This window comes from Camelus dromedarius, chromosome 12, assembly GCF_036321535.1.
Source record: "Camelus dromedarius isolate mCamDro1 chromosome 12, mCamDro1.pat, whole genome shotgun sequence".
NCBI lineage: Eukaryota > Metazoa > Chordata > Mammalia > Artiodactyla > Camelidae > Camelus > Camelus dromedarius.
Window position 1 is genome coordinate 59,605,354 of NC_087447.1, and position 18,479 is coordinate 59,623,832.

Genomic DNA, 18,479 nt, shown 5'->3' on the forward strand with positions numbered 1-18,479 from the left:
CAACACCCTTTAATCAACTTCCCCAATAGGCAGGGGAATCCCATTCTCTACCTCCCACTCCTCCTGTGTTCCCTACTCTGGTTCACAACATCACCATCCACACTGCCACCCAGAGCAGCACCTTCAGATCATCTTCCAACTAACTCCCTCCTCATCCCCATATCCAAAGGGTCTCCAACATGCTACCAACCCTTCTATTCCAAAGTGGCTCTTGACTCTGCCCCTTCCTCTCCATCAACATTGCTCCAGTGCAGGACTTCACCTGGACCCCTGACAGCTCCCTAATGGGGGCTCTCAGCATCTCAGTTGTTGTCACTCCCATTATCCCTTAAAATAAATATAAATATAACACAGGTCTTCATACAGTTGCCATCCTGGCAGCACAAGAAATTGCCTGATGGGCATGTTTTGGAAGGAAATGAAATCACTACCTGAAAGAGATACCTGCCCACCCACATTCACTGCAGCATTATCGACAATAGTCCAGACACGGAAGCCTCCTAAATGTCTATCAACAGATGAATGGATAAAGAAAATGTACTATAATCATCCCTCAGTAGCCTCAGGGGATTGGTTCCACACCACAGACATGAAAATCTGCAGGTGCTCAAGTCCCTTATAAAATGACCTGGTACGTTCCACCCTCTGTCATCTCCGGATATGGAGTCTGTAGATACGGAGAACCAGCTGTACGTGTGTACAACAGAACATTATTCAGCCATGAAAAAGGGGGAAATCCTGCCTTTTGCAACTACATGGGCAAAAGCTGTAAGAGCATTATGCTAGGGAAATAAGTCGGACAGAAGAAAAATACTGTATGATCTCATTTATATGAGGAATCTATAAAGGTCATAAACAGCCTAGAATTCATAAAAACAGGGAGTAGAATGGTGGTGGCCAGAGGCTGCGGGACAGGACAAAAGATGTTGGTCAAAGGGTACAAACTTGCAGTTGTAAGATGTATCCGTTCTGGGGATCTGATGTCCAGCAGGGTGACTGCAGTCAACAGCACTGTATTACACAATAGAAAGTTGCCAAGAGAGTAAATCTTAAATGTTCTCACCAAACACACACACACAAAGGTAATTAGGTGAGGTAATGGAGGCGTTAACTAAGCTCACTGTGATAATCATTTCACAATACACACATATATCATATCATTGCATGGCATGCCTTAAACTTACACAAAGTTATATGTTAGTGATATCGCAACAAAGCTGGGGGTGGTTAGAAATCATCTGAGGTGTTTATAGAACACCCATTCCTGGGGCATCCTCCTCAGAGATTCTTACCGCATTAATCTTGTATGGGGCTCAGGAATCGGTTTTTTAAAACCCTCCCTAGGTGAAGTCTTAGAACTTCAATTTTTTATCAGAATCCACTTTCAAAATACAAATATCACCATTCTTCCCTGCCATTTCAGCCCTTCAGTGACTCATATGCTTAAAAGAAAACCTTTATGAACACTCCACAGTTGGAGCCTTTGGTTCCAACCACATTGCCACACTCTTCTCTTGTCACTTCCTACAGTGTGCTCCACGGCCAGGCCACACTGGCCTACCTGTCCTTGCTGAAACACATCCTGCATTACTCCCTGGATTCTCTTCCCTTTTTGTATCTCTGTTCCCAAAGCCTGAATTCCCTCCCCGTCTCTCCTCTCAGTCTGTTCAGTGAAATCCTGTGCATCCCATAATTGTGCCCTGAAATCTCACACATCTGTGCGACCTTCTCATCCTGCCAGCTGGAACCATGGCCCCCTTCTTCACAACCCCACAGCATTTTCTCCAGCCTTTTCTATTCACAGTTATCACTGCTGTGTATTCATGCTTCTCTCTCTGCCTTGGCATTGCAAAAACCTGGAGAGCAGGTTGGTCGTGTTTTCATGTTGTAAATCTGAGGCCTATTTCTCTACCTTTTGGATATGGTAAGAGCTCAAGATACCATGGTAGAAATAAACTGAAATTAAGATTCCTCCTTCCTCTAAAATACAACATTGTCATGGACTCATGGACCAGTGCAGCATACTAATGCACTGACTCTATATTCTACTCTTGTTTTCAGTAAATAATCAATAGGTGTTCACTGATGGAGAAAATTAACATTATTCTAACAGGCTTATGTGCATACCTGTTGCAATGAGTTTTAGAATGGAATGTTATGTTTTCATAATCATTCTCACCTTCTTAAGAAATAATCTCTTGAATCAGTTTACTGTGTTCCAAATATATACTGTTTGGGTCATGGCACAATCAGTAGAACTAAAAGTACCACCAATGTATGCTCTTTATTTCTAAAGAATAACGGTATGAAAAGCAGGAAGATAAAACTAAAAATAGGAACCTTAAATAAGGATCTGGAGAAAAAATACCCAATTGCTATGATGATAAAATGGGCACTGAATTTACAATGGTGTAAGCTAGTTTTAAAGGCTCAGGGAAACCCACAGAAAAGGATCAGAGTCAGGCTGGCATCCTGGTGAGCAAGGCTTTCTCTGTTTTTTTTAAGAGCCCATCTGACCCTCTGGCAGTGGTTCTGAAACTTTTTCATCATCTCTCCTCACTTCTTTGCTCCACCAAACCAGGGAGAGAAAAGTGTCAAATAATCACCATTTTCCCAAGTCACCTAGCCTTATATTCTAGAATTAAACTTGTGTAATCTTCCCCTACAAAAGTGCTAACCTCTCCCTGGCCAGAACCAATTTTCTGCAGCCCCACGACAAACACTGCCCTGTGTAGCCAATAAGTGTTCAATAAGGTGTCCTTGCTGAGTGAAGGAATAACCCCTAATTCTTTACCTTCTCCCAGTGATTACTCACGGCTTAACAAGTCTTTATTATCCTCTGCCATGTCTCTGGCATTCACTTTCTTTCCCCTCCCACTGAGATCACTTTAGTTGTCTCATCTCACCACACCGCTTTCATTTATCTAACAAAAAAATTTGAATGCCTATTAATTTCCAGGCACTAGAAACACACAACTAGAAAAACCAGCAACTAGGAGAAAAAAAAAAGATTAAAAAGCCTTGCCCTCATGAAGCTTACATTCTAGTAAAAAGAGACAAACAGAGAGGGAGGGTCTAGCTCAGTGGTAGAGTGAATGCCTAGCATGCACGAGGCCCTGGGTTCAATCCCCAGTACCTCCATCAAAAAATAAATAAATAAGTAAATCTAATTACCTCCCCCTAAAGAAATAAGCAGGGGGAAAAAAAAGGAAGATACACAGATTACTACTACCTGGTGAAAAGTGCTATGGAGGAAACATAAAGTAGGAAGGGAGAGACAGGAATGCTGGAGGAGAGGGCAAAGTTAAGCAGGGTGGATAGGGAAGGCTCACTGAGAAGGTATCATTTGAGTAAAGACTGAAAAGAGGTAAAGGAGCAAGCCATATGGATATTTAGGAGAAAAGGACTTTAGGCAGAGGGAACGGCCAAGTACTAAGACGCTGAGACACAGATGTGCCTGGCAAATGCGTGGAGGCAGCGAGGAGCTGTGCTGGGAGGCAGCGAGGAGCTGTGCTGGCTGGAGAGGGCCGAGCAAGGGGAAGAGTAGCGTGTGATGAGGCAGGCAGATCACGTGACCCGGACGGCAGACAGTGTGGGGCCATGACACGGATGCTGCCTTTCCCTCTGGGTGAGAGAGGAAAGCATTGTGAGCAGACGCGAAACCCGAACTGACAGGAGTAAATGGATAACCACGGCTGCTGCAGTGAGGGACGATGTGCAGGACGCACACTGGGAAGTGGGGAGACAGTGATCAAGGCAGGAGACAATGACGTGGACCGAAGTGGTGAAGATGCTCAAGACTGGTTGTTTTCTAGATATATTTGGAGATAGAGGAGACACGTGGGATATGGATTACGAGATGATTCAAGCGTGACTCCCAAGCTTTTGACCCGAATTACTGAAAGCATGGAGTTGCCATTAGCTGAGCTGGAGGAGACTTTTGGAGGCGCGGGTTTTGTGGAAGTAGATGGGATTTTGACATGTGAGGTTTGAGATGTCTGTTACACAGACACGTTGAGTAGGCAGAACTCAGCGATACTGGGTATCGAGACCAGATATTCGAGTCTGAAGTTCCAGGGGGAGGGCAGGACTGGAGGTTTAACTTGTATTTTAATTTCTGTACATCTCTGCCAGATTCACCTTCCAAAGCCCTGTTTTTGCCCTATTATTTGCCAGTTAAAAACTTTCAGGGACCCACGACTGCCTAAAACTGATGCCAAAAACTGGAGGTTAGACTGCTAGCATGTTATGTGACTTGCACAAGATTTAAAGTAAGTTGAACTATTTTCCAACAGTTATAAATAGGAAGATAAATATACAGATGTTGTATCTTTATACGGTGAAATAAAGATACATACATATACAGATGGGAATGTCATGAAAACTCAGCATTCAGAAATGGAGGGGCTACATTAAGTGAATAATGCTGTCAAGTTCATTTGAGATGATCGGTACAGAACAAAGGAAAAAAATCGGCTTTCACCGTGTTAGATACCACAGAAATACTGCCTTAAATTTAATGTTTCTATATACATTTTATTAAAATAATGCTAACAAAATATTTAGAATTCAGTGAAATTTATATAATTTTTAATATTTTCAAGCTCCTTTATTTCCTCAAATTTATTAATATAAGATTATATACATAATTTTATTTTAAATTAAATCATTGCTCTTGACCCATTCCTACTGTAAGGCTCTTATAGACAGTTACGTAGGATCCCATGTTTGTTTCTTTGCCTCGAAATACCCTTTAACACACTTGGTCTTGTTCCAGTACATCCATCCAGCTGTATGTGAAGTTTTGTAAGAAACAAAGTGGGAGCCAGGATTCTGGGGAAGATTTGTCCCCATTTCCTAGGGAAACAGGGAGCAGTAGCTTGGGTGGTCCCGAATTGAGAACAGGTTTTACAGGGAAGCCCTTGAAAGATAAACAGGTGTTTGCCAGGCAAAGAGTTCATTTATTTTACCTTCTGGGCTTCTATGGGATGTTTAAGGTCGCACACCTTGATCTACAAGTTAAAGGCTAATCCTCAGACTGAGGTCAGGGTCCCGCCCAAAAGGATGCCTTGCTAGGCTCTGCTCAGCTCTGCTTCCTGCTGTCCTTCACAATCACTCCAGGGCACTCCCACACACACTGCAATGCATCCTCTCTAATTCTGTGCATAACTAAATCCTACCTCTGCTTCAAAGATGGACCAAACTACCTTCTTGGAGCTTTCTCTGACTACTTGGCCTCACGCTCAATACCTTCCTCCCCTACACACACCCAGGGCTGACTGAACGTATCACAGCCTCACCTAACCAGACCCTGCCTTGTATGGATTTTTATGTGCTGCAAACTCCGCAGCCCGTGTCCCCGGTCACACTGCAGACTCCTTGAGCCCACTGTTGAGTTCCTCGCCACCGTCCTCTATCCCTCCAGAGCTCACACTGAGAGGCTCTCAGTCTGTGCTCTCGATGGACTTGCACAACAGAATGGAACTGGCAATACAAGTACTCTTTACATAATAAAGGAACAATTAATATTGATTTCTTATTTGGGAGAGGGAGCCCCGGCAGGGAGAGGAGTGGACTCAATAAGGCAAGATCTTGAATCGAACTCATTTACTTTCTATGCCTACTAAACTCCTACTCATCCTTAAAATCCACTCTGAAAAAAATCTGTCCCCAGCTCAGAACCGCCAAGCTCTTTCCACAATTTCTTTAGCTCCCTTATAAACGATGGCTCTCCTTTCATCTTACTGCTGGTTGTCAGTCTTGTCTCTGTCGAACAAGAAGGTAAAGCTAGATGCAATGTATTGAAGTAAGCTAAAGTGGGCAAGAGACTAGGATGCCCTAAAGAGTAACCATTGGTTTCTTAGGGTCCACAGCATTACAGAAAGCAAGGGTGGATGGATTACAGTGTCTGGTTTTAAATTAAATTTCAAAAATATTCTCATTACGTTTTTTAAAAATTTTTTTGAGGAGGGGAGGTAGTTAGGTTTATTTATTTATTTATTTTTAATGGAGGTTCTGCGGATTGAACCCAGGACCTCGTGCGTGTGAAGCAGGCACACTGCCACTCAGCTATACACTTCCTCCTCACTAAATTCTGAATTTATATTTAAGTTTAAAGCAGTGTGTGTGGAGAAGGGTGTGTGTAAATGAGTATCCAACAGTATCTCAGATTTTTTGTCAGAATTAATTTTGACGGGGTCCGACACTACTCAGTTTAAATGAAGTAACTCGCTTGGATAGAGAAAAAAGATCATATGGCAATGCAATGTCCAATACTGGATGGAGGGAGGGAATAAAAGCAAGCCACAGAAGACAGGTTGGCATGAATCAAGACAGGAGGGTCAGTTTCTTAGGTTTGAATTAAACCAATTACAACCTAAATAAATACTGAACAAGCAATCTAAAAATATATCCACTGAATTGTAAGAGCAAATGTATTAAATAAAAAACTATCTTTGAACTACTTAGCATTTAAAACATCACCTCTAAGTAACCTTTAAAGATACTTTTATAAATCTCAAGAGACCCTAGACTCTAAGAGTTTCACGCTTAAAGAATTTTCAGATTCCTCTAGAGCTAAATTCCCAAGATGTGTGCCAAGGTGCTTGGGGGTGCCTCAGTGAACTCATGGGGGTGGGGGCTGGGGGGACAACAGGATTTTTTAAATTTCAAGGCAAGCACGGTGGTGCTGAAGATCAATCAGACACCTCAGGAACTACTAGCCAGAAGCAGTCCACAATTTTAACATTAGATAGTGCTACTTCCTTTTGATGTGATCCCATCTTTTTAAAGGGAGTGGGGTTTTTGCAGTTTGTGTGATAAGAAACAAGAGTCATGTGAAAGTCAACAGGAAACAAGAAATGAGGGTGGTGGTGTCCACTGACTCAAAGTTTTGAGACACTAGTCTATGGCCAAAGGAATGCATATGCCAACAGTGAATAATTAGTTATTAAAAATGAAATAAAAATAATTTTCTTTTCATTCATGTCTTCCATTTTTTTCCAAGTGGCTATTAAGCTATTAGAATATAATCCCTATCAAATTGTTTGGTGCTTAAGAAACAGAATTTTAGGTATTTCTATTGGCCTAGAGGCACCATGAAATAATAACTGACACAAAAGGGTCTGTGAACTGAGGAAATTTGAGAACATCTGCTAGCTCTAGTCTAGTCTAGACTAGAGTCTAGTCTAGAGGATCGTTTTCTTAAGTTTAACACACTCACACACACCCCTCTACTGCCATATAACACTTAATTTTTATTCCAATACCATCAAGTGGCCTAGCTACTTTTATTTTTAATTCTCAAACTAGAGACTCGTGTCCCTTATGCACTATGGCTTTCCTGTCTAAAAGTAGTATATTAAGATGGTTCTTATTAAGTCAAACCAACCACGTGGTCTAAGCAATGATGTGTGCAAAGAATTTAGTTCCTTCAATTCTTAGCTCTATCCAAAGTAGAAAGGTTAAAAATAATAATAAATATTCCTTTAAAATAAATAAGGTGTATCATCCGAATGCAACGTAAACAATCCGTGACATGTGAAAACAATTGCGTTGTTCTGTTACACAGCAGGAACTAGTAGAATAGAGTGGTTAAAAAACAGAATTTGTAAGCAGACAAATCTCACTTCACATCCCAGCACCGTCCCTTATTGTCTGTGTGACTTTTGAAAAGTTTTATGTGTTTGTTTGCTTATATATGTGTTGTCTCGCCGTCTAAGCACAGTTCTCTCGTCTTTCTGACAGGGTTAGTAATAGTACTTACGGATCAGCTCACTGTGAGCAGTAAATAAATTGATACACAAAAATGCGCGGCACCACGCCTGACACCCAATAAATGGTGGCTATTAATAACACATTACATTGTAGCGGGAAAACAGTCCTCCCAACTAGTAATTTAAATCAATTTGTTTTCAACTTCACTCCATAAATTAGATGGAAATGTGTCTGAATCTCTCACACTGTCGATAATTTCTTTGCCTCCATTAGGCTGAGGAGATACACAAGAAGCTGGGTTTTCCATTGTTCCTCCTGAGAGAGCAGATCTATGCAAGACTGATGAGGAAGAGAGGCTAAATAATGTTTGGATAACACAGACCACGAAAAGCAGAGACTCAGGACAATAGGTAAGCATTCTGATTTCTCCCAGACATTTGAAATGATTGACTGTCTTCTTCTTAAACTCTCTTCCCTTTGCTTCTGAAACCGGCCCTTGCCTCGTTCTCCACCTACATAGAAATTTCTCCTTCTCCACTTCTGTGGTAACCCCACAGTCATTTCATTAAATTACATAACAACGTGCGGCAAGCTCTGCTGAACGTAGGGAAGGATAGCTGGAGAGGGGCACGTAAACTAATAAACGGCCACGGGGAGAAGCGCCAGACGGGAGTAAAGGCGTGTGGGATTCAAGGCAGGAAGAAGTTACCAGGGGAAGGAGAGAATTAGGGACGTCTTTGTAGAGGAGTTGCCCTTTCGGGGGGGGGGGGGGGGGGTCTTAAACATCAGGTAAGATGCGGGTATGTGGAAACAAAGGGAAGGGCATGTGAACCAGCAAGAAGAGCAGGAACAAAGGCAGCGAGGCAATAAACACAGGGTGTGAATAGGAGGAGCAAGGAGTCCAAATGGCCACATTTTTGGTCTCATAATGGAGCACTGGGGGAAATTATATTAGGGGTGTTATTTGAAGCCAGACCATGGGTGACTTTCGTTCACCCCAATGCCATACCACCATCCTCTCTTCTTCATTGCATGAACTTCCATAGCTGGGTGCCTACCAAATTAAATTATTTTTGTGCCCCAGTACTTAAGAGAACACCAAAACATCTGGTATTAAAAACCACGTTTTTAGTTCTTCAAATCTCATCGTTAATAAGCCAGAGAAGTCTGCATTCTGGTTCCAGTTCTACCATTAACTTGCTGTATGGGCTTCAGAAACTAATACAGCCCCCCCTCTCAGAGCACAGCTTCCTCATCCGTAAATAAGGGATTTGGTTTGATGAGCCCTCAAGGTTTTACCTTTATTACTTCATTTTAGCTATCAAAAAATCATAAAGAAAATAGAGTTTTGCCATTTGACCAGCAAATGAATGACATTTCAACTCCAAATTGTGAAGACTTTGTTAAATGAAGAAGCACAGCTTTTAAGAATGGTCTTTGAGCCCACTCTCCAGTTTTTATGGTGAAAAAGTAAAACAGATTGTCACCTTAAGGAAAGTGATTGCCATATTTATCAATTCGAAAACATATGTATTTTTCATATGTCGATGTTCCTAAAATTATGAAGTCTTTCAAGCATGAACAAAACTTTAATTTTGTTCCTAAACAAAAAAGTTTTTTTTGTTTTACTGAAGAAATTTTTAGATTGATGATATGTCTTAGAATGAAAACAATGATGAAAGAGTTGACTGAAACTTTTTACTGAACAAATACTCATTAAGCATCCACTCATACCAAGTACTAGGGCTATGGTTGGGGGAAAAAGCATTCCAGTGCAGTAGTAGAGGATGTCTAATCTGGAGTAAGCATGGGATATTATGGGAGCAGACACGCAGTGTCTCCCTCAGTCACGTGGACTCAAAAGAGACTTCCTGTAGGAGGTGAGGTGGGTGAGTGACAAAGAACCCACAGGAGCTATCTGAACAAAGAAGAAAGTGACGTTAGCCAGAGGCAACTGTGTGAGCCACAGTATGAAGGGAAAGGCAGTTGACCTGAAGCCACTTTAAGATACCCAGAATGGTCAAGAATCACAGGTATGAGAGATAAAACTGGAATGGGTGACAGAGGCCTGATCATGAAAGGCCTTGAATTTCATGCTAAAAAGCATAGTCTTTCATTCCGAAAGTGCTGAGGATCCACCCAAGGATGCCAAACTGGAGAACACCTAACCGGGATGATGCCACGCTAAGTCTCACCTCTGTGGATTATAAGCTGATGGGTGGGAAATCTTGAGGAAGGGGATGGGCATTAGGAAGCTGCTACAGTTGTTCAGATGAGTTGTGAGGAAGACATGGCTACTGAAAGGAAAGATAAGATAGCGTTATCGTTCAAGGTAGAAAAGATAGGATCTGACTAATACCAGAGAATAGAAAACTAAAGGGAGTGGGAAACGGTGAAATTGAAACCTGAGTTATTTTCAAACAGTAATTTTGGATCATATAACTTCTTAAGCTCTCAAACAGCTGAAAAAAGTTAGTAGAACTCAATAATTTGGAACCGCAGGCCAAAGCCTCAGACTTGACCTTGCCAAGTCTGATGGAGACTACTCAGTTCACCCACCTAGAAGACAGGAATCTTCCCTGGATGGAATGAACCTGATTTCTACCCCAGGAGCAGTTAGGGCCACCATATCCATCTGGGAATGTCCATCTCCGAATCAAAAAGAGTAAAAAAAATAAAAAGGGTTCTCAATGGTTTGGAAGCTTTGCAGGATTTCCCAAAGTTAATCCTCAGAAAAGGGAGCAATTGGGGTCTAAACATACCATACAATAACTTCCCTCAAAATTTTTTCAGATGAGTGATGACTTTAGCATCAATCCCAGTGGCTATTTACCACCAAATGACTTTTATTAAGCAACTACAATGTACCAGGCACCATGTTATATTTATACTTGGCCCAGTTTCCTCACCTATAAAACTGGAAATACTATGACCTATTTGCCAGAATCACTGCACTGTTTAAACTCCAAAGACTACGTTGATAAATTGAAAAATGTAAGGAATTATCACTCTTCACCACTGGCTTAGCATATACGTCCTTTTGTAACTCGTCAAATGCTCCTTCTCACCACTTCCCTCCTCACACTGTAATCTCCAGCAGTGCTGGACCACCTCCAGTCCCTACCACATCGCCTAATCTCCACATCATGGCTACGGTAGGTGCCCTGTTTTGACTTTCTTTAGCATCTGACATTTCTCTCAGAGCACTTACCAAAACAGTGATTAAATAATTTTCTCCATGATTATCTTTAAATATCTTTATGCCCTACCAAAAATCAATTTCCATAAGAGTGAAGAGTGGTCTATTTTATTCACCCCTAAAACCCTATGCTTATTAAGTGAATGAGTAAGTTTTCCCAGGTAAGCTTTTATACCTCTCAAATCCTGAAGTTCAAAAACAACTTTTTAAATAAGATGCAATAAAATAAAACAAAATATTTAAGTATCATTTCGACTCTAAATGACAGTAACTGTGTTCTGACAAGGCCACGGTGAGATAGATCCTGGACTTCCATTTGACCTGATCAGGTCTCAGGGACTCCACTTACTTCTTATTTTCAAGGATCACATGAACTCCTCCCTCAATAGCTCTTAGAATCTGTCTTCCTTCTAGTCATCATCCCTCCAATCAGCTCATCTCTACCACTTTAATTCTTCTCACCAGGACGTATATAATCTATGGGCGATGGGGAACCACCAAAGTGATGTTCTGGGAAGATAAACTTGACCTTGGTACACATAAGAACCAGAGGAGGAAGAGACCAGAACTAGCCATGTGGCCGTGACAACAGAACAGGTGAGTAATAATAGTGCTGTCCCTGGTCTAGGACAGTGACGGGAGAGGTACGATCACTGTGTGACCTGGAGATCGAAAACCTCTGAGGCTCAAAGAAGGAGAAAAGGTGGCACAGGTTTCAAGTCTTAGTGACTGGGTAAAAGGTAGTATTGTTAACATAACATAACAAAGACCCACCATGTGAGAGACACTTCTAGTTGAGATTTACAAGCAGCGTCATTTACCACTTCCATCAAGAGGGTGATGGTAGATATTCTCTGTTTGTATTCCTTGTTGTTATTATTGTTGTTTTCTTTTGTACATTCCATTTTTGCTATATTGAGCATACATTACTTTACTAATAGAAAAAACAACTATCTTATTTTTTAATGCAACTCAGCTATGGCATATTGATCCTATAATATAAGTGATATAGCATAAAGGTGATGTCCAGCCAGAAGACATAATCGTAGGTCTGAAGCTCGTGAGAAGTCAAGGTTACATTCATGGTTTTGGAGTCAGTGGCATAGAGTTTAAAGCCATGGGAACATATGAGCTCCTCAAGAGAAGGAGACAGAATTAAAGAGGACCAGAGGATGAACTTCCATCTCAAGTTATGCGGCTCTGAAATCACTCAGAGGGATTAACTGATGCTAGGTAAGAGCGCAGGAAATACTACACTAGCTGGAGGCTTTGTTCAGTCTGCTCAGGTTTAATCTCAGAGAATGGATGGATGTGGTATGGACAGGACGCCCTCTGCTTCACCAGAGTGTTCTGGAGTCACCTGTGTCGACACACTTCACTTACTGTTACAGTGATTTGCTTTCATGCCATCATGCCCATTAAACTGTGACGTTCCTGAGGTCAGGAATCAAGTCTTGTTCAATTCTTTACCTTTCTTTGTTTTCCCACTACCTAGCACAGTGCCTAACACACACCAGACATTTAACACACACATCTGCTGAAGAAGCTAGCCGTACACATAAGAGATGTTCGCCGCATTCCCTCCTCTCAAATGACTTCGCTTTCCTTGGTCAGGCTGCTATGTGCCCTCCTGTCAGGACTGTCCTCTAAAACCTGGATGAGGGGACTTGTCCCACATGCCTAATTCCCGTGTGCCTGTGACACACGGAAATTCTCTAATGACCCCCATGCAAGAAGCCCTGAGGCGCATTTCCCACCTATTCCTCACCTCACTTTGAAAGTTCACTGTTTTGCTCAGTGTACGTATTATTTACTTGTAAGCACGTAGTGTGTTAATCCACATGGTATTTAGAAAAATCTATAATTAGCCACGCTAGAAACAAGGTGGTAAGATGTCCAGCAGAAAGTGGCCAGACTTGACATGCATTTTGATTATTTTTGCCCAACACGTGGTTGCCAAATTTAGCTCTTTCTACATTTTTAGATCTCTTAGGTTGCTATTTAATACACTTTTTCTAAAACTTGGAGAATTAGTCTTTTAGAAATAGATACTGAAGAGGCAGTCATGTCCAAACCATTCCTTCAGTTGAATTTCACAACTTGGAAGCACTTTATAAACTCTAAAACAACCCCACCACTGTGACCCGGATGAATCTCACAGCCACTGGTGTGGGGAGTCGGTGTCTGACTGGGGCTAACTCCTGCTGTCACTCTGCCTGTTGGATAGTTAATGTCCTCCAATGCTTCTTGGTCATACAGCTTGGGTGGGGAAGGTCCATATAGATGTGCCCTGCAGGGAAATATTTATCTTATAAGTTGGATCTTGTTTTAACTGTTTAGGGGAATTTAATTATTTAGGAGAGCCTTGCAGTGAAACTTTCACATGGTGAAAAAGTGTTCTCTAAATTATCTGCCAACTTAATTTATTCTCTACTATATTTCTTAAATCTAGAGTTGGGATTTCTGATGACCAAGAGACTTGGTCATCACTCTCATATATGCATGAGAGATGGAGTTAAACAGAACTGCTGCTCCCAGTCTCTTCTGCTACTTGCAAGCTCTTGTGACCTTGGGCGAGTCCCTTACCTCTCTGATTCTTGATCATCTCGAACATAAAATAGGTGTGACACCACCTGCTCTGTCTATACTCTCAGTGATGCTGGGAAGATCAAGCAGAAGAATGTATGTGAAAGTAGTTTATAAGGACAATTAAAACAACAAGAGTAATACTAACATGTAGGATGTGTCAGGCACAGCTTTACATGAACTAACTCATCTCATTCTTTTAACTCTAAGATGCGGGTTCTGCTATTGTCCCCAGTTTACAGAGAGCAAACCAAGGCACAGACGTGAAGTAACCTGCACGAGTCGCAGAGCTAGTAGGTAAAGAAGTTGGTGTAAGCTGCCACATACTAACTGGGCACAGTGAGACTACATCAGTGCTGACGGAGACCGCCAGAGATAACGTTGTTCCAACATGTGACATCACAGGAAGATGAAACAGCCAGCCATTCAAAGATGGGGCAACTAAGATTCAGCAAGGTTTCATGACTTGCCCAGTGTCAAGTATTACATTTTCAGAATAGCTATAATTTAGAACATGCCTACAGTATTCTATTTTTAAATTGTGGGAAATAGAGCAAAGCTGTTAGGAACCTGAGGGCTGAATTCAATGGCCAAGTTTTAAATTCTAGCACTACCAGCTATTTTACTGGGAAAATAAAAATTAAATATGCATGGACAATGGTAGGAATAACAAATGCCTAAGAAATGTTGGTTCCTCTCACTATCACTGTCCCCATCCCTGCAGCTGGTTCCCAAAGTGCATCAAGAGTTCTAGACGAAATTGTGTAGTTCTCTCTGAAAGGGCCGGTGAAGTAACCACAGCGCTGAGATCTGGAGGGGGGCAGGAAAGGAGGGTCTCAAGTATGAACTTTCTATTTACTTTTCTGGGGATAAATCTATAAAAAGAAAAAAACCCTGTAATCAAGAATCAAATTTTCAGAAATAAATTCCATTTCCTTCTACTGTCGGCACAGCAATTTTGATTAATATCCAAAAACACATGAGAAATGGGAAAGAGAAGGCAAGGATTACCCATCTACTGAAGAAGCAGTGCTTTTAAAGAGGAAGAGGGCATAACCCCAGTGGGCCCACGGTGCACCAGGCACTCACAGGCCCGTGGCCATGAAGAGCATGGCTTGGTTCCAGATCAGACAGAACTGCGTCAAACCCGGCTCGTCCACTTATTACCTGGGTGGCCTTGGGCAAAGTGACTTAATTTCTCTGATTCTATCAAGAGCTTCTGAACCCAGAGTGGACCCAGATGCTCCTCTGCAGTGGAATCACTGGGATTCAGGGCAATTGCCGTCCCCTGTGGGGTTTGTGGGATTCATCACGCTGGTTTCAAGGCCTCCTTCACAAGCCCTGAAAGCTACTTTTCAGAGTCCTTTTCAGGAGCAGATTGGCCAGTCTAAGTGGCTATGAGACATACATCATGGGAATGAGTTGAACAAATTGGACGCTACTTGCCATTGACCCAAATGGATATCAAAAGTCTAAATGAAGAGATTCCCTCGACAGCAGACAGACCTGACATCCATCCTATCAGGACAGGGCACATCCCCTCTACCTCATCCTTATCCCCAGCGCTCTCAAGGCGAGGCCGTCTACTTCACTGCCCATTCTTCCCAGACACGCACCAGAAGTGAGCACAAAGCAGACAGAGAAGCATTCCTAAGGTTGCACAGACAGGCTGATGTGAAGATGCTGTAAGATACACTTAGCTGACTGGAGTCTGGCTGGGCAGTTGAGGCTGAATTTCATATGAACTCACTCCTCGCAGAGCTAGCTCTGCAGCTTGAAACACGTCAGTACCATGCTCCATTCATCCTTTCCCACAGTGACCCGGCTTCCCCACAACCAGCTTTGTTTGCTGCCCAACTTCTAATTCTGCCCACACAGCCTTTGGGCTGGACATTGCCAAAGACAGGTTAGCACTGACCACAGAGCTCCGGGGAAGAGAGGGTTCCCCGCAGAGACGGTGCACACCACTGTGTCTGTAGAATTGACGTTTCAAGGCTTCTCAGATTTCTTATTTACAGGCTTCTGTGACCACAGCCTCCATGGCAACTTCAGTCCAGCACAGAACCATGACTCAGGAGGTATGTCTAAGCTTGGGGATGAAATTGCTCAAGAAAGCATGTTGTAATGTAGATAAAGCTGAAAGATGGTGCTGGGTGTTTGGGAGCAGTTTATGTGTTCCTCAATTGTTAGGAATTATCAGTTATTAAGATTTACTTAGCATATTTATATCATGTTCTTCTTGCCCAGCATTTATACATGTTCAAAAAAAAAAAAAGGTAGCTAGTGTAACAGCAATCCTTCAGCTCTCCTACACAGAAAGTACTAATGGATTTTGCTAGCATTTGCTGGTTGCTCATCTCTCATTTGTTAGGAGAAAACATTCTATTTACAGATAAGAAAACTGATTTATAGGAAGTTAGGGAACTTGCCTAAAATTGTCCAGGATATACGGGTAAAACAGGGGATTCAGACAGAAGTAGTTTGACTCTGGAATTTCAGCTCTTAATTGCTAGATCCTACTATTGTCCCTGTTAGGTAAGGACACTGAGACCCTCATAACATGCCTGAGGTCACATCCTTACTTGTATTTAACACAAAAGTCTAAACTACAGCGACATCCCCTTTCAAACAGTATGCTAATTGTAAACCTGGGTCGCAGAGACTTTAATGCAGCCAGAAGAGCTGTCTGACCTTAAAACAAACAGCAGCAAAGTGCACAGACTCATAGTGGATTCTCTAGACATAAAGCCCAATCAGATAGTGGCTGATGACATCTTCTGGACTCTGATAACCCCTGTGCTACTAAAGCTGCTAAAGATGACACCAAATGCGTGAATCTGTTCCCATGCCAAGAGTTTTATCACAAGACCTGGCAGCTCATGATTAAAGAGGCACTGGAGTTCCCAGAACCAGAAGTGCCCTTTCAGAAATTTTCCACATTTGTTCTCACTTCACATCATGATGAAGTGTTTCCAGTCAAATGCACCAGCTAAAATGAACCTATATTCCGAACAAGAAATGGCCAGCTTGGGTCTAGCACTTCTAAAAGGTTCCTAGTGTCACAGAGCAGGAAATAGACAGAGCTGAAGTGGACTGTTTGGTGGGGTTCACAGAGAGTCCCAGAGGACTCAACACTTCTGAGCAGGAAGGTTCCTGAGCTGTCATTGTCCAACCGCTCCCCACTTAACAGGGATGCAGCTGAGCTGGTGGGACTTGTCTGAAGCCCCTCACTGAGCAGGTCAGTGACCAGCAGAGCCAGGATCTATAATGAGGGGTTGGACATGCCCGGCTTACAAACAGCCTTGGTCCAAAGACTCACTCTTTGCACCATCCCATTGGATTGCAAGGTCTAACTTCCCAGTATAAACCCTAGGAATCAAATTCTGATTTCAAACAATTGTGAAGAAGCTTCTCATTTTCATTGAGATCTCTCAATGAAAATTTTAGGGCCAAATCAGGAAATCTGTGGCTAGTGTCATAGATCCTTAGACAAAAATGGCCCTAAATATATATGCCCAAGCTCCTTTCCATAGAGGACAGAGAGAGAGAGAAATAATAGTTTACCTGCAACACATTATTCACAGAAAAAAGGTCCTTGTTTTCTCAAAGCAGAGAACCTCAAACTTGTTTGACTGAAAGGTAGAAAACGGGGTGGCAAAAGTTGTAATAAAGTGAGCGACTGGAAACAGGAATTGGTAAACTCCTAGTCTGGAACTCTCCCGGTTCCCTCTGTGAACCGGTGTAGGGGCTTCCCCTCGGTGGCCCCGGGCATGGAAGGGCGGGCAGGACACCGGCAGGATTGCCCGCGCCGCGCCGGGAAAATGAGCAGGAGACCTAGAACTGAATGCAACTCCGACAGTCTCCCTCTGGGCTCTGGGGAGACCCGCGCTGTCCGACAGGTCCCAAGAGAGGCTGTGGGAGGGAGATAAAGCAACAGCCCCGAAGCGTCAGGGACTGCACTTGAAGTTTCAGCGATAGAGAGAAAAACTTTTCTTGTTTTCTTTAAAACCAAGTTTCCAGCCCACCAGAAAAGTCTCTTGAGCCGCATCGACCAGATCGGTGTCTCCCACTTGGCCTGTAAGCCGCTGCCCTGGGACTGGAGACGGCCTGCGAGGCGCTCCCGCCCCCGGATCCCCTCCCGGGGTGCTCACCTGCGATGTCCCAGAGCTGCAGGCGAACCACTGTCTCCGGGTCCCAGTGGAGCACCTTGAGCGCGAAGTCCACGCCGATGGTGGCCCGGTAGTGCGAGGAGAAGTTCTGGTGCACGTAGCGCTTGATGATGCTGGTCTTGCCCACGCCCAGATCGCCGATCACCAGCAGCTTGTACAGGTGCTCCTTGTGCGGGACCTGCATCCTGAGGGCCCGCCTGCCGTGCGGTGCGGTGCAGTGCGGGCGGGGGAAGCGCAGCCGGGACCTGGGCGGGAGAGACTCCAGGACGGCGAGCGCGGGCGCGAGTGAGCGGAGGCGGCGGGGCGGGACGGGACCCGGCCGAGGGGCGGAACTCCTCCCCCGCCGCCTGGAGAAACGCCCAGGCAGGAGCCCAAGGGTTAATCCTCCTTCCTCTCCGTCCTGCCCGGCGCCGTGCGCCCTTGGAGAGGGTTGGAGACCAGAGCGATTCCCGGGCCTGGAAAGGGGGTGGGGGGTCGTGGCTCAGGTGCCAATGTCTTTTGCAGAGGTTATTCGTACAGCGCTTACAGTTTCCTAAGAGCTTTTCTCGCCTGTGATCTAGGCCACAACACTGGGGGTGTGGGTTTTATTTTCCAAGTTTCCCGAGCCTGAGTCTCAAAAAGTTAAGCGAATTGCGGGAGATGGTGGTAACAAGCCTGGCTGAACACAGGACCCTTGAGGTCATGGGCCCCGCCCCCCGCCATCCCACACGGTAGAGCGAGCTTGGAGGAGAGGCGGCGGATAATACAATGTCAGGACGCACACTGCTGGATTTGGGTCCTGCATGCCCTGGTTTTTAAGGGGAGTGACC

At 43.6% G+C, this 18,479-nt stretch overlaps 1 protein-coding gene across 1 annotated transcript in view; it reads right to left on the reverse strand.

The window, feature by feature from the left end:
* RAB38 (RAB38, member RAS oncogene family) overlaps positions 1–17,938 on the reverse strand; it is a 56,440-nt gene extending 38,502 nt beyond the window's left edge. The window contains exon 1 of the mRNA XM_010990608.3: positions 17,653–17,938. Coding sequence (XP_010988910.1) covers positions 17,653–17,854 — 202 coding nt within the window. The 5' untranslated portion in view covers positions 17,855–17,938. The remainder of the gene's footprint in view (positions 1–17,652) is intronic.
* Between the last annotated feature and the right edge of the window lie 541 nt (positions 17,939–18,479).